General features: G+C 44.5%; 1 protein-coding gene and 1 gene segment (V, D, J or C); both read right to left on the bottom strand.

Annotated features, from left to right (window-relative positions):
• LOC129341162 (immunoglobulin lambda-1 light chain-like) overlaps nt 1-13,771 on the bottom strand; it is a 256,067-nt gene that overhangs the window by 127,540 nt on the left and 114,756 nt on the right. The window lies entirely within an intron of this gene.
• LOC129341164 (immunoglobulin lambda variable 5-37-like) lies at nt 5,684-6,198 on the bottom strand. The segment is given in 2 exon segments: nt 5,684-6,015; nt 6,114-6,198. Coding segments are annotated over 2 exon segments (378 nt in total).

Raw genomic sequence — 13,771 nt, 5'->3', positions numbered from 1 at the left:
TAGTTCCCGATTTGACTGAATCACTGTGTTTCCTGAATGCTGCCGCCACTGCTGTGATAAGTATCACAGTAATAATCAGCCTCGTCTTCTGCCTGGACTCCCGTGACGGTTAAGTAGAAGGTGTTGCTGGATGTGTCTTTGGAAGCAGAGAAACGAGAGGGGACCCCAGAGCCCTGGCCCTTGCTGGAATCGGAATAATACCATAAGAGGAACCGTGGGGAAGTCCCAGGCTTCTGCTGGTACCAGGACATGTAGTAGCTGCCGATGCTGAACCCACTGCTCATAACACAGGAGAGTTTTGCTGTGTTCCCTGGCAAGACGGATGCTGATGATGTCTGGGACAGAACAGGCTGAGAGTCTGAGCCTGGAAAAAAAGTAATGCAGAAATAGTCAGACACACTTTGCTTATCAGCTGCACTCAGCTTAGCAATAACTGGAATATCTTTTTGGTCTGCTCTCACCTGTGCACCACATTAGTAGAAGGCTGAGAAGAACGGGTGGCCAAAACATGATGAATTGATTGGGTGATCCAATGAGAAAAAGACAGATAACACTAAAGTGCTTACATAGGTAGGCCTTTTATCTCTGTCCTGTTTGCATCACTGCTCCACCTCCACGTTAATAAGTTCTGTTCTGATTGGGTCTAATGATTAAGGGCCGGAATTGACATTCTGGGTGATTGATGCTTCAGCCTGGACTCGTAAGCAGGGTGTTTGGGGTTTTTTTTGGTAGCAGTGACCCCATTGGTGTCCTCTTGTATGGTAAATTTGAATTTTCTTCAAGGAGGAAGGTGCACTAAACAGACAGGATAACATCCTGGTTCGTTGTTACAATTAATGTGAACTAATCACAAATAAGTAACAGAGTCTGTTTTTTTCTCTAGGTGTTGAAAGGGTGGGATAGATACATATTTTATTACTTTGTTGCTATGGATACAGCTCTAAGGTTAAATGGTTTATGAAGCAATTATCTGTATTAACATGATGCTGAGTAATTGTGACCATCCGTATAAAGGGCTTCTTATTTTTTTCTCATACATTTTTGAAAGCATTATTCTTTGCTTATTGCCATGCTGTCCTGATTCATTTTTTTTCTTTTTGGTGACAACTGATTTGATTCCCTGGGCCAATCCTGCTACTATGGAAATGAGAAGGAAGGCATTTTTATATTGTTCCAGAGTGCTTTTTCAGTCTCTCCTCAAAGCCATGAGAACATTTGAGTGCAAGTGGAATTGATATGAAACAATTACTTAGTAATATATTTGTGTGCTTAATTCTGTGCTCCATCACTGGAGATGCATGGTTTTTACCAGGGCTTTTTTCTGGGAAAAAAGGTGGTGGAACTCAGTGGTAGAACTCAGGACTGCACAATGACATTACCAGGGCTTTTTTTCAGCTGGAATGCGGTGGAACGGAGTTCCTGAACCTCTTGAAAATGGTCACATGGCTGGTGGCCCTGCCCCCTCATCTCCAGACAGAGGGGAGTTGAGATTGCCCTCCGCGCCGATCAGTGGCGCGGAGGGCAATCTAAACTCCCCTCTGTCTGGAAATCAGGGGGCGGGGCCACCAGCCATATGACCATTTTCTCTGAGGGCAACCCACTGAGAGTGGAACTACAAGTGACAAAAGGCACAGATTGGACACTTGTCAGCTTCCCTCAAGTTTTGATGGGAAATGTAGGCAGCTTGGCAGAATGTTGGACAAGTGACAGTTGAAAAGTCCATTGGACAGCAATCAGAGAGCCAAGCTGCAAGACCAGGATGCCTACATTTCCCATCAAAACTTGAGGGAAGCTGAGAAGTGTCCAATCTGTGCCTTTTGTCACTTGTAGTTCCGCTCTGAGTTCCACCACCTCTTTTCCCAGAAAAAAAGCCCTGGACATTAACTTTCAGTCAGCTCTGCTCCAATTCCTTTCCTTTCCTTTCCTTTGAAACTCATTGATTAACAAATCTTGAGCAGCTGAAAGTACTTGTTTATGGATGGAGTTTCTAGAAACTGTTGTAAATCCAATAAAATATACCTAAAGAAATATGTTGGAAATAAGGCCAATATTAGTATTAGTCCCATGATGAAGGTGGGTGGGTAGGTGGGTTGATTTCAGAGTGAATCACTTCCTAAGGGGCATTTAAGGGGTTGCAGGTAAGACAATATTTGAACCATCAACTTGCCAGATCACAGATAGTCCCCTAAGCATAAACCTACACTTTGCAAAGCTTAGATATTCTGTACTAAGTATGAGCAAGGGAGATTTTGTCTCAGTTCCCCATTTGATTGTCTTGCTGTGTTTACCACCAGCCACCACCGGTACCCTGACTTCTAGTACAGAAATAATCAGCCTCGTCTTCTGCCAAGGCTCCTGCGATGTTTAAATACCAGGTGTTGCTGGCCGTGTCTTTGGAAACAGAGAACCGAGAGGTGACCCCAGAGCCATAACCCTTGACAGAATCTACAGAGTATTGTAAGAGGAATTGTGGGGAATTCGTAGAATTCTGCCGGTACCAGTACACACGGTCGCTTGCAATGCTGACATCACGGCTCAGGACACAGGGGAGTTTTGCAGTGTCCCCCAGGGCCACAGATGCTGACGGTGGCTGAGACAGAACAGGATGAGAGTACGAACCTGGTCAAAAAGCAATGCAGAAATTGTCAGACACCATCTGCTGAATTCACCGTACCTAACTGGAATATCTATTTGACCTGCTCTCACCTGAGCACCACATCCCTAGAAGGCTGAGAATGGGTGGCCAGAACATGATGAATTGGTTTGGTGATCTAAGGAGGAAAGAAAACAGGTCCCATTCAAAGTCCTTACAAAAAGAAGTCCTTTTATCTCTGTCCTGTTTGCATCTCTGCTCCACCTTCATGTTAATAAGCTCTATTCTGATTGGGCCTCATGATTTAGGGAAGAATTTGCTGTTCTTGGGTGATTGATGATTCAACCTGGCTTCCTATGTGTTCTCTTTTGTAGCAGCGCCCCTTTGGTGCTATGGATGCAGCTATAAGGTTAGATGGTTTTATGAAACAATAATCAGTAGACCCAAGGACATCAAGCACACAATTTTAATGAATGAAATTTCCTTTATGCATTATATTTATCTTGAATTTCTAAAGCACGATGCTTTTGCTACTAAGAAAATAGCCCTTCAACATCCTTTTTCAGATGGTGCTGTGCAATATGTGGTTGTGTGATTGCCACCACTGTTACTACCAAAAGAGCCTCCTCTCTGCACCAGCCACACATCCATCCGCAATGATACTGGGCAGTGCATGTGACAGATAATATAGATGGTAGAGCACTAAACAGATGATGGCACACTGGCAGGTAGCAGGGCAGGCACACAGGCAAGAGCTCAGTGGTCGTGGGCCCTCCCAGCAGCCCTGTGCCCTGGCACCTGCCCCACCTCACAGTATGCTGATCCTGGCTCAAAGCAAGAAAGATCATACATCCCCTTTATATGGAGAAACCTCACACCCCACAGATTATATATTAGGGTTACCAGCTCTTGACTGGCAACCAGTGGAGGGAGGATAGAGGAAGGAATGGTGCCACCTCATGCTGCAATGTCATTTCTGGGTGAAAAACCAGAAGTGATGTCACTGTGTTGCATGACACTCTATGAATCCTCGCAATCCTAATGGTTTTTTACAATAAAGAATAGGGGCATTCCTAGCATGTTGTGCGATGTGGTAACATCACTTCTGGTTTTTCAGATAAAAATGACATCATGGAGTCACGTGACGCTGTTCTTCCCAGGGGTGGAAGGGCTGGAGGTTACCTTCCAAAGCGGGCAACCAGGCAGCCCTGCAGTATATGTTGCGGGAGGAGGTGTTTATTCTCGTAGTACAAATACTCAGAGCCACAGTGAGAAGAAATTCTCGGTTAAGTTTTATTTTATTTCATTTTGCTCAGACAACCTACTTCACTTCAGAAGATAACTGAATATAGTGACGTTTGGTTTGATAGCAGCAGATGCTGCTTTGATTTATTACCTGAGTTCTGCACACATTTTTTTTTTTTGCCTTTACTTTTTACATCAGTTTATTTGGATTTCCCCTGGGTTTTTTTTCTCCTGTTCTTTTAAGGCCACTTTTACCCCATTCTTTTTCTGGAAGCTGAGTTTGAATTTATTTATTTATTGTAAGTAATGTTGTTTTTGGCTTTCTTTGTCCTACCCACCTCCAACTCTCTTTTCAATGACTGGATGTTTGTCATTATCAACCCACTTCTCCCCACTACCTTCCTCCCCATCTCCTGGTTTTGTTATCTATCTTTTTTTTAATCCTCATTTTTGATTTGCTATACTGACCTAGTATTGTAATAATACATGCAGCAGATTCTCTGAATTCTCAGCTTTCCTTAAAAAAACAAAAACGAAAGTCTTTTAGTCTTTCATTGTGGAGATATGCCTTTTCCCTTATATTTCCACAGGGGAAAGGTCTAGACTAGAGACTTACTTTTTAAAAAAAGGAAAGGTGGGAATTTAGAGAGTCTGCTGCATCTATTATTACAACGGTAAGTAAATATTGCTCTATGAAAATGATAATTTTAAACAAAATTGTAAAAGCCCTGGTGGCCTGTCGGGGGTGGTGGCGGCCACTTTTGTGCTTTTCAAACCATCCCACTTTTTCTGATGCTGGTAAGTCTCTAGACTCTTCCCTTGCAGGAATATAAGCAAAAAGACATATTTCTACAATGGAACAGACTAGAGACTTGGGGGGGGGGGGGTTCGAATGAAAGCTGAGAATTCAGAGAATCTGCAACATCTATTATTACGCATATGTGCGGAAAAACTATGCCCAAATCCATTCCAATGTGTGAGCGTTGACTGCTAAGAAAACCAGGAATAAGTTGCATGTGCAGAAAAAGCCCTCCACCCTTTATGTTGTAAAACACACAGTGCAGTTCAAGAGCTCCCCTGCATGGTTAAATGTAGAATGAGATAGCATCACAATTTCTAGATTTCTGTCCTACACAATATTCCTTTACATTATCAAATTACGCTCTTCAACATTCAGTAAAGTTGCTTTGTCTTCCTAGTTTACTGGGAGGAAATAGCTGATTTTAGGGATGCTTGATCACCTGCCAGTTCAGCTCACTCCCTGTTTGCCAGATGTGAACAGGGAGCAGGTTTTTTAATGACTGTTTTGACTGTTTTGGACCCCTTCTTTTCTCTGCTGCTTACAATGAATTGCTGCTTTTTATTAGGCATAATGCTAGGTGTACTAGGTTTTATGGTTCTTCTGGTCTGTTGCTTTTTATTACTGTCTTCATGTTTTTATGGCCTATTTGGGTAAAAACTGCTATTTATTTAGGATACTCATGTCTCACCTCTAGTCATTATTATAGTTTGAATTTTAAAAACACAGTTAAATTTACGTATGTATTTACTTACTTATTTAATTCATTAATACCTCCCCTTCCTCTCTAATGGGGACCCAAAGTAGCTTCCACAGTCCTCCTTTTCAGCTTTACATTATTGGCTAGTATGATTATCCTAAACATGGGAGTGGGGGCTGAAGCTGGTGAAAGGGTTAGCTGACTTGCTTGCCTCAGTTCACCTTATGAGTGTGAAGTTAAGTTGGATGAGATTCTGCTAGATCACAGATGACCACAAAGCTACATCTGCACTAAACATGGGCGGGCAGGTTTTGTCTCAGTTCCCCATTTAACTGTATCATTGTGTTTACTGATAGCCACCACTGCTATGATAAGTACCACAGTAATAATCAGCCTCGTCTTCTGCCAGGGCTGCTGTGATAGTTAAAAAGCAGGTGTTTCCAGATGTGTCTTTGGAACCAGAGAAACGAGAAGGGACTCCGGAGCCTTGGTGCTTGCTGGAATCTGAATAATAATATAAAAGGTATCTTGGGGGATTTCCGGGCTTCTGCTGGTACCAGGCTATATAATAGCTTCCAATGTTGAACTCGCTGTTCATGACACAGGACAGTTTTGCTGTGTTCCCAGGTGACACCGATAACGATGATGGTTGAGTCAGCACAGGCTGAGAGGCGGAACCTGGAAAAAAGTATATGGCAGAAATGGTCAGATACACAATGCTTATCAGCTGCGCTCATCTTAACAGTAATGTGGATGCGTTTTTGACCTGCTCTCACCTGTGCACCACAACACCAGAAGGCTGAGAATGGGAGGCCACAACATGTTGAGTTGATTGGGTGAGCCAGTGAGGAAAGAACACAAAAGAGACAACGTGGGAAGTCTTTACAAAATGGCCCCTTATATCTCTCCTCTTTGCATCTGTGCTCCTCCTCCATGCTAATCAACTGTAATCTGATTGGCCCTGATGAGGAAGGGAGTACTTAAAGGCAGGATATGCCATTCTTGTGTGAGTGATGCTTCACCCCTGACCACAAAAGGATTTTGCCTTTGAGCTGTGATAGAGTGCGGTTGTGTTCTTTTGTTTCTATCTTTCTTTCATGAGGAGAGATAAAAAGTGTACTGAAGGTTTAATATCACACCTTGATAATTTATTATGAATGTCTTGAATTGGGAAAGGCTATTTCTGCTGAAGGAAAACCCCTCTGCTACTAGAACAGATCTGGGAATCCAACCTGATATGCGACATACACCAGAGGCCCTTGACATACAATGATCTAAATGTTATGATCAAAATAATGAATACTGATTGAAATCCTTATTTCATCCTATATAGTTCTGTAAGCATGTTTCAGACGACGCACATTTTTTTCCTGCGCATGCGCATGTGTGGGGATAAATAGCGCGTCTCAGCAGCACGCCTTGCCTTCTGCCACCATTACAGCTTCCTCGGAGGCCGCTCAGCAGTTCCTGTATTGCTTAATACATAGAATACATAGAATTAGTTGTGTTCTGTTTCAGCATTTCTTCAGCTCTTTCATGGATCCCTGCAAGGTTTTTAAACCTGCCCAAACTTGCATGTGATACATGCATTACATGTTTTATTGAAATGGTCTTTGATATTGACTGTATTGACCACGCTGTGTAATCTGCCTTGAGTCCCGGCGGGAAAGGTGGACCACAAATATCCTGCTATATAAAAGGCAAGCCATATCAGGCCGGTATAAGGCGCAGGAACACTGCTGGGGCCCTGGAGTGCACCTGTGCTCTGTACCAGTCTGATTTCCATCCGTTTAAGGCCAAATCAGGCTGGTGCAGGTCCGCATACCCTCACAAGGCCCAGCTAGAGCCTGTTGTATTGTTAAACACAATGGGCTTTGTTGCTAGTTTGTAATAATGTATTTGATGGCTGGAAATAATTGAACATTGTCAGCTGCTCGGATGGTAGACCATCTGAGAGCTGTTCAGGGCTCTTTAGAGGAAGAGAAGGATATAAGTGCAATCAATAAGAGCACAAACTTCTATTTGTACTAATCCCAATAACAGGACTGCAAACCCATTATAATATAAATGGGAGTTTAGACCCCGTCCCCGGCAAACCATTCATAAGAATGCGCTGAAGCAACAAGAAAGAAGCACATGTTATTTGTTTGCTTGACAGCTGGATAATGGGGTACTGTTAAGGAATCTCATCAGTGCCCCCTGACACTGATCAGGAAGGGGGGTCTTGTTAATGAAATCTGGGGAGCATTTGCTCCAATGCTCAAGTGAAAGCTCTAGATATGAATCAGTCAAGTATGATTTCAGTTTATGCCTAAAAGGACCTCAATATCTCCCCTCTAGGCAAGGTTTTGCAACATTCTTTTATTCCAGTAAGTGTTAGGCTCTGCATGCATTAAATTATCTCAAAAATCAAAGTAGAGCTGCAGAATGTTAACCCCAATGGGCAGAATGGAAATGCGGCTTTCCTCTTACTTTAATTTATGCTTAATGGTTTTATTCGTTTGGTGATGTCTTCCCATCATCCCCATGCCCTATTCAGGCACCGCATAAAACAGAAGAGGGCATTCTCTCTTTCCCTCTGCAGACTATGTCACTGTGAAAAACACCACTGTGCAAAACTACACAGTAAAACCTACACAGTAATACTTAGCATTTAGGTAAATACCATAGATATGGGGAAATTCCTAGCCTATCACCTGGAAGTGGCATCATATAATCCCAAAACTCCACCCTGCAGCCCACCCCCCACCCCCGAAACTTCTGAATGGTGCTCTAGGAATTTCCTCAATCTCTATGGTGAAAACCAAACAGTTTGGTGAAATTGCTAGAGCAACACCTGAATTCCTAGAGCATCACCTGTCCTCCAAACTGGTAGGGAAGGCAGCCAAAGGTAAATGACAGAGGCCACAAGGCACAGTAACTTTACAAAGCCATTAATTGACACAAGCACTTTGACTGAAGTGAGTAAGGCAACCATCAGCTAGTGAATGATTCCGCACACGTTGGATAATGCACTTTCAATGCACTTTATCAATCGTTTGAGGTGGATTTTTTGTTCCGCACATGAAAAAAATCTGTTTCAAATGATCTATAAAGAGGATTGGAAGTGCATTATCCAACGTGTGCGGAATCACTCAGTGTCTTATGTTCCATTCCTTCCACAAAAGGAAATGAGCATGTACCTACAAGACAATGCTAACACTCTTTTGATTGATTGTTTTGTTAGCAGAGTAGTATATTAAGCAGAGAAATGTGGAGTCTAGGAGCTTGCATAGCAGTGTGCGAGTGGGAGAGCAAAAACAAACTTACACTGCAAGCCTTAGTTAAGGTTTACCAAAGAGTTCTTTATTATGGGAACTCCATACTGGATAGGAAAGAGGAGTGATAGATTTCTGTTCTAAGGATGCCAATGGATGGCAGGATGAGTTCTGCATCCGTGGTGCAAGATGGAGCAGAATGATGTTGATTGTGACAGACAGGATGGTGAGGTGTCATGTTATGAAGAGGACGCCTTAAGATCCGCAGTCTGCACATCAAAGGGATAGTGCCAGGGCAGTAAAAAGTGAAACACATCCCCGACCTCTCTATCTTTCTAACTTTTTTATTAGTTTCTGATACCAGTGTCAGCCCTCCTAACATATCTCAACTCTAATTTAGGGCCATTTGTCTATGAACTTATTATGGGAAGTTGTGGAGGAGTGCCATTTCAAAGTTTATGGGAAATGTTCTTATGAAATCTATTACTTGGCACTTGCAATTCAAAACTGATTTTTAAAAAGAAGTGTTTCATACAGAGAAAGGGTAGAGTAAGAAATGAATAGGGTAAGTCGATTCCACAAATAATGTTGATCGCTAGGAAAAGGGAATGAATCTATCAATTCAGTATTAAATGTGGGAGGAAGGGAAACTTAGCAATGATTTATAAAGGACCATGTTATTCCTTGTTTGGATTACAAAACAGCCCATAGACAGTGTTCAGTGTCTTCAGCCTGCCAGATCACAGGTCAGTCTCTTAGCTGCAAAAATGACAATGAGAGCTTAGAGCCAAGCTACAAGTGACGAATGACACTTGAATGGCAAGTGTCACTCCACTTGATCAAGTGGAGAGCAAGTGAATGGCAAGTGACCAGGGAGGAATACACATGAGTCTGTTCACTTGCCAGGCAAGTGTCATTTGTCACTGGTAGCTTGGGTCTCAGTTGCTGAACCAAGCAAAGGGGAAGTTTTTATCCCAGTTCCACACTTGACTGTCTCACTGTGTTTACTTTCTGCTGCTGCCATCAGTTGTACCACATTAAATCTAACATTAACATTAAATCTAAAAGTTTACCCCAAGTATAATCTGACTCTATGTACATTGTAATGTGAATTTACTCTTCCTTTCCTTCATGTCTCATGGTTTTATTGGTCTGATGTTGTCTCTGCATGATAAACATGTGCAATTCAGCTTCCTGCAGCGAATAGAAGAGGTTTTTGTTTGGCTTCCCCATTTGACTGAGTTACTGTGACAAGCACTGCTGTGCCATGTTGCACAGTAATAATCAGCCTCATCTTCTGCCTGGGCTCCTGTGACGCTTAAATAGCCGGTGTTGCTGGATGAGTCTTTGGAACCAGAGAAACGAGCGGGAACTCCAGAGCCATGGTGCTTGCTGGAATCTGAATAGTACTCTAACAGGTATCTTGGGGGATTCCCAGGTTTCTGCTGGTACCAGGCTATATAATAGCTTCCAATGTTGAACTCGCTGTTCATGGCACAGGAGAGTTTTGCTGTGTTCCCAGGTGACACCGATAACGATGATGGTTGAGTCAGCACAGGCTGAGAGGCGGAACCTGGGAACAATTAGTAAAGACATGGTCACCCTCATTTTGATCATCACCTGTACTCACCTTAGTGGTAATTTTAGTGTGTAACTTGCTCTCACCTGTGCACCACAACACTAAGAGGCTGGCTAAGGAAGGCCAGAACATGGTGAATTGCTTTGACAAGCCCATGAGAAAGACAACAAAATGGACAACACTGGAAGGCCTTGCAGGAATGGTCCCTTATAGCTCTCCAATTTGCATCTGTGCCCCACCTTCTTTTTATTCAGTTGTCAACTGATTGGATGTAATGCTGAAAGGGATACTTAAAGGCACGGTGTGCCATTCTTGGGGAGTGTCCCATGGGCCTTCATAAGGGTTCTGTTGTTTGCCAGCGACAGTTTGAGAGGGATTTTTCATCATTCAAGTGCTGTGTGGGGGGGATATCAAGCAGGAAAATGGTTGGTGGGCAGTGGGGTGTGTGCACATGTGAGCCGGAATAGGGCATGAGAAGAGGTCATGGTGGTAGGCCGAGTGTGCAGGTATGCTTACCAACCTCCAGATAGGGCCAGGGGATCTCACAGAATTACATCTGATCTCCAGATGACAGAGATCAGCTCCCCAGGGGAAAACAGCTGCTTTGGAGGGTGGACTCTGGGGCATTATACCCTGCTGAGGTCCCACCATCTCCAGGAATTGCCTAACACAGAGTAGGCAACCCAAAAGGCCTAGAGTACTCTCTGCCTGGCCCTGTCTATATTAAATCTAAAGAATACATCAGAAGTGTGAGGAGGAATGAGGCCCAGAGCATTTGCCTTCTGAGGTAAAGAGGTTTCTGATTAAAACTCTTCTGGTCCTTAATGAAAGTTCCTTTCTAAGCATGGTTTAGGATTACCACCTTGAGATGGGATATTCCTGGAGTTTTGGGGCATGGAGCATGGGGCGGCAAGAGTTTGAGGAGGAAAAGGGACTTGAGTGAGCTATGAAGCCAAACAGTCCCCTCTTCCAAGCAACCATTTTCTTCAAGGGAATTGATATCCATTGTCCGGAGTTCAATTGTAATTTCAGGAGATCCCTGGGCTCTACCCACAGGTTGACAACACTACTTTTAGACATATCTTTTGCAAAGGAATACATCCTCCAGTCCATGAGAGAAAACTCTCCACATTATGTCATTGAGGTGGGGAGTTGGCTTGGTATCACTGCAATGAACTGCTATTACACCCGAGTCTCCCTATTTCCTGTGTGAAACGTTGCCTTCGATTATAGATCCTCTCACTTGTGGCTTTATGGTAGAATACACAGTGCAAGACAAGAGCTCCCCCGCCTGGTTAAACAGAGCACGGCCATTTCTAGACTTCTATTCTGTACCATAGTTCTTTTGCATTATAAAATCACATTTTTCAGCATTTGGTAAAGTTGCTTCAGCTTTATAATTTGGTGGGAGGAAGTAGTTGTCCCTGCCCTAATGATGAAGAAAATATTTAAAGGCAAAATACGCCATTCTTGGGTGAGTGATGCTTCAGCCTGACCACAAAAGGCTTTTGTCTTCGAGCTGTGAAAGAGTGCGGTTGTGTTCTTTTGTTTCAATTTTTCTTTCATGGGGAGGGATAAAACCCTGAACTAGTTTTTTGTCTATCCTTCTTTGGATCGACTATTCCTTGTTGGAGAAAGCATGTTCGGATGTGGCTTATAGGTGCTTCTTCTCATCTTTCAGCAGTGTTTAGTGGTGAATAGGGGTGTGCAAGGAAAAAACTTTCGGCTTTCTTGTTTCGGGATTACCCGAAACAAGATTCTCTACCGTCATTAGCCGAAAGCCGAAACAAGAATCTCTTTCGGGATTCGGGATTCGGCATTATTTCGGCATTCTTTCGGGATTCTTTCGGGTTTTTTTGCTGGGAAAATGCCTCCGTCTTTCAGGACGCCTGGAGGAGGCATTTTCCCACCAAATAAGCCCAAAATTGGTGGGGACCTTCCTCTAACCCTTCTCTAACAACTACCCAAGTTTCAGACAGATTGGACTTTGGGGGGCCATGTTATGGCCCCCCAAAGCAGGTCCCCCCATCCTCCCCATAAGAAAGCAAAGGAGCAGCATATTGTTAGCATGCTGCTGCTGATCTCTCTTCATTATTTCCTATGGGGAAAAAATGAAGAGGCACGCTTCCTTTGCCAGGGGTGGCATTTTGCATGCAAAATGCCCCCCAGCCCTCAGGGGCCCTTCTACCACCCCTCCTCCCACCCCCCACCAAGGCTCAGCCTGCTCCCACTTGGGGGGGCATTTCATGGCCTCCCCAAGTAGGTGCTCTAATCTCTACCACTGACAGCTGGGGGAGGCTTGTGTTGCCAGGGGTGGCATTTTGCATGCAAAATGCCCCCCAACCCTCTGGGGCCCTTCTCCCACCCCTCCTCCCACCCCCCACCAAGGCTCAGCCTGCTCCCACTTGGGGGGGGCATTTCATGGCCTCCCCAAGTAGGTGCTCTCAGCCCCTAAAGTCCACCCCTCACAGCCCCACACAAACCCAGTTCCCCCACCCCAGCTGCCACACACAGACCCAAATCCCCCCAGTAGCCCCTCACAGACCCAAATCCACCCCCACCTGCCCCACACCCACCATAACCCCAGGAACAGGCTGGCCTGCCCTCCCCTTTTGGGAACCCCTAAACTCTCTTTCCCAGGGCAGTTCTGCACAGACAAGGGGTGCCACAATGGTGGCAGTGCCAAATCGTCCCTGGGAAAGAGCACCTGCCCTGGCACACAGACTACCACCCCCCTGACCCCCCCACCACCCGCAGAGAAGGCTGGCCAGCCTGCCCCATTGTTCCCTATGCTGGGAACCAACCTCCCATCAAAGAAGGGAACACAGACACACAATCATTAAGTTTAAAAAACCTTTATTTTCTCATTTTCAAATTACAAGTGGTCAACAAATCACAACATATTACACTTATTGTCCCTCATAGCACAACACAACACAATTAACTACACATCAGAGAATCTTAAACACAATTTTTTTTTTGAAATGGACAAACAGTAAAGTTTTGAACATTACAACAGGTCACATAGTGAGCGGGCACAACAGGGCATGGAAACAGAAGATGATCATAATAACTACCAGCCTAATACAACTCTCCCTCCATAACATGACTTAATGGGGGGGAACCACAGCAACAAAATCCCCCCCCAACCCTCTGGGGCCCTTCTCCCACCCTTCCTCCCATCCCCCCACCAAGGCTCAGCCTGCTCCCACTTGGGGGGGCCATTTCATGGCCTCCCCAAGTGGGTGCTCTGCTCTCATCTCTACCACTGACAGCTGGGAGAGGCTTGTCTTGCCAGGGGTGGCATTTTGCATGCCAAATGCCACCCTCACCCTCAGGTGCCCTTCTCCCACCCTTCCCCCCACCCCCCACCACATGCATTCCTTGACAATCAAGAAATCTGGAGTTAAATATAATGTGCATGTAAGTCCCTCAAAGACAGAAGCAATATGGAGGTAATGACCCATTTGATTTCCACAACCTCAGACACAATTAGGGATCCGTTTCCCCTTGGTGGGGGATCCCCCACTCTCACCTATCACCCCGAAGGGGGAAAGTCAGTGAATGAGCCTTCAAGGTACGCTCCAGGGGCTGCTGC

This window comes from Eublepharis macularius, chromosome 13 (assembly GCF_028583425.1).
Source record: "Eublepharis macularius isolate TG4126 chromosome 13, MPM_Emac_v1.0, whole genome shotgun sequence".
NCBI lineage: Eukaryota > Metazoa > Chordata > Lepidosauria > Squamata > Eublepharidae > Eublepharis > Eublepharis macularius.
Note: the sequence above shows the minus strand (reverse complement) of the source record. Positions and strands in the feature narration are given on the sequence as shown.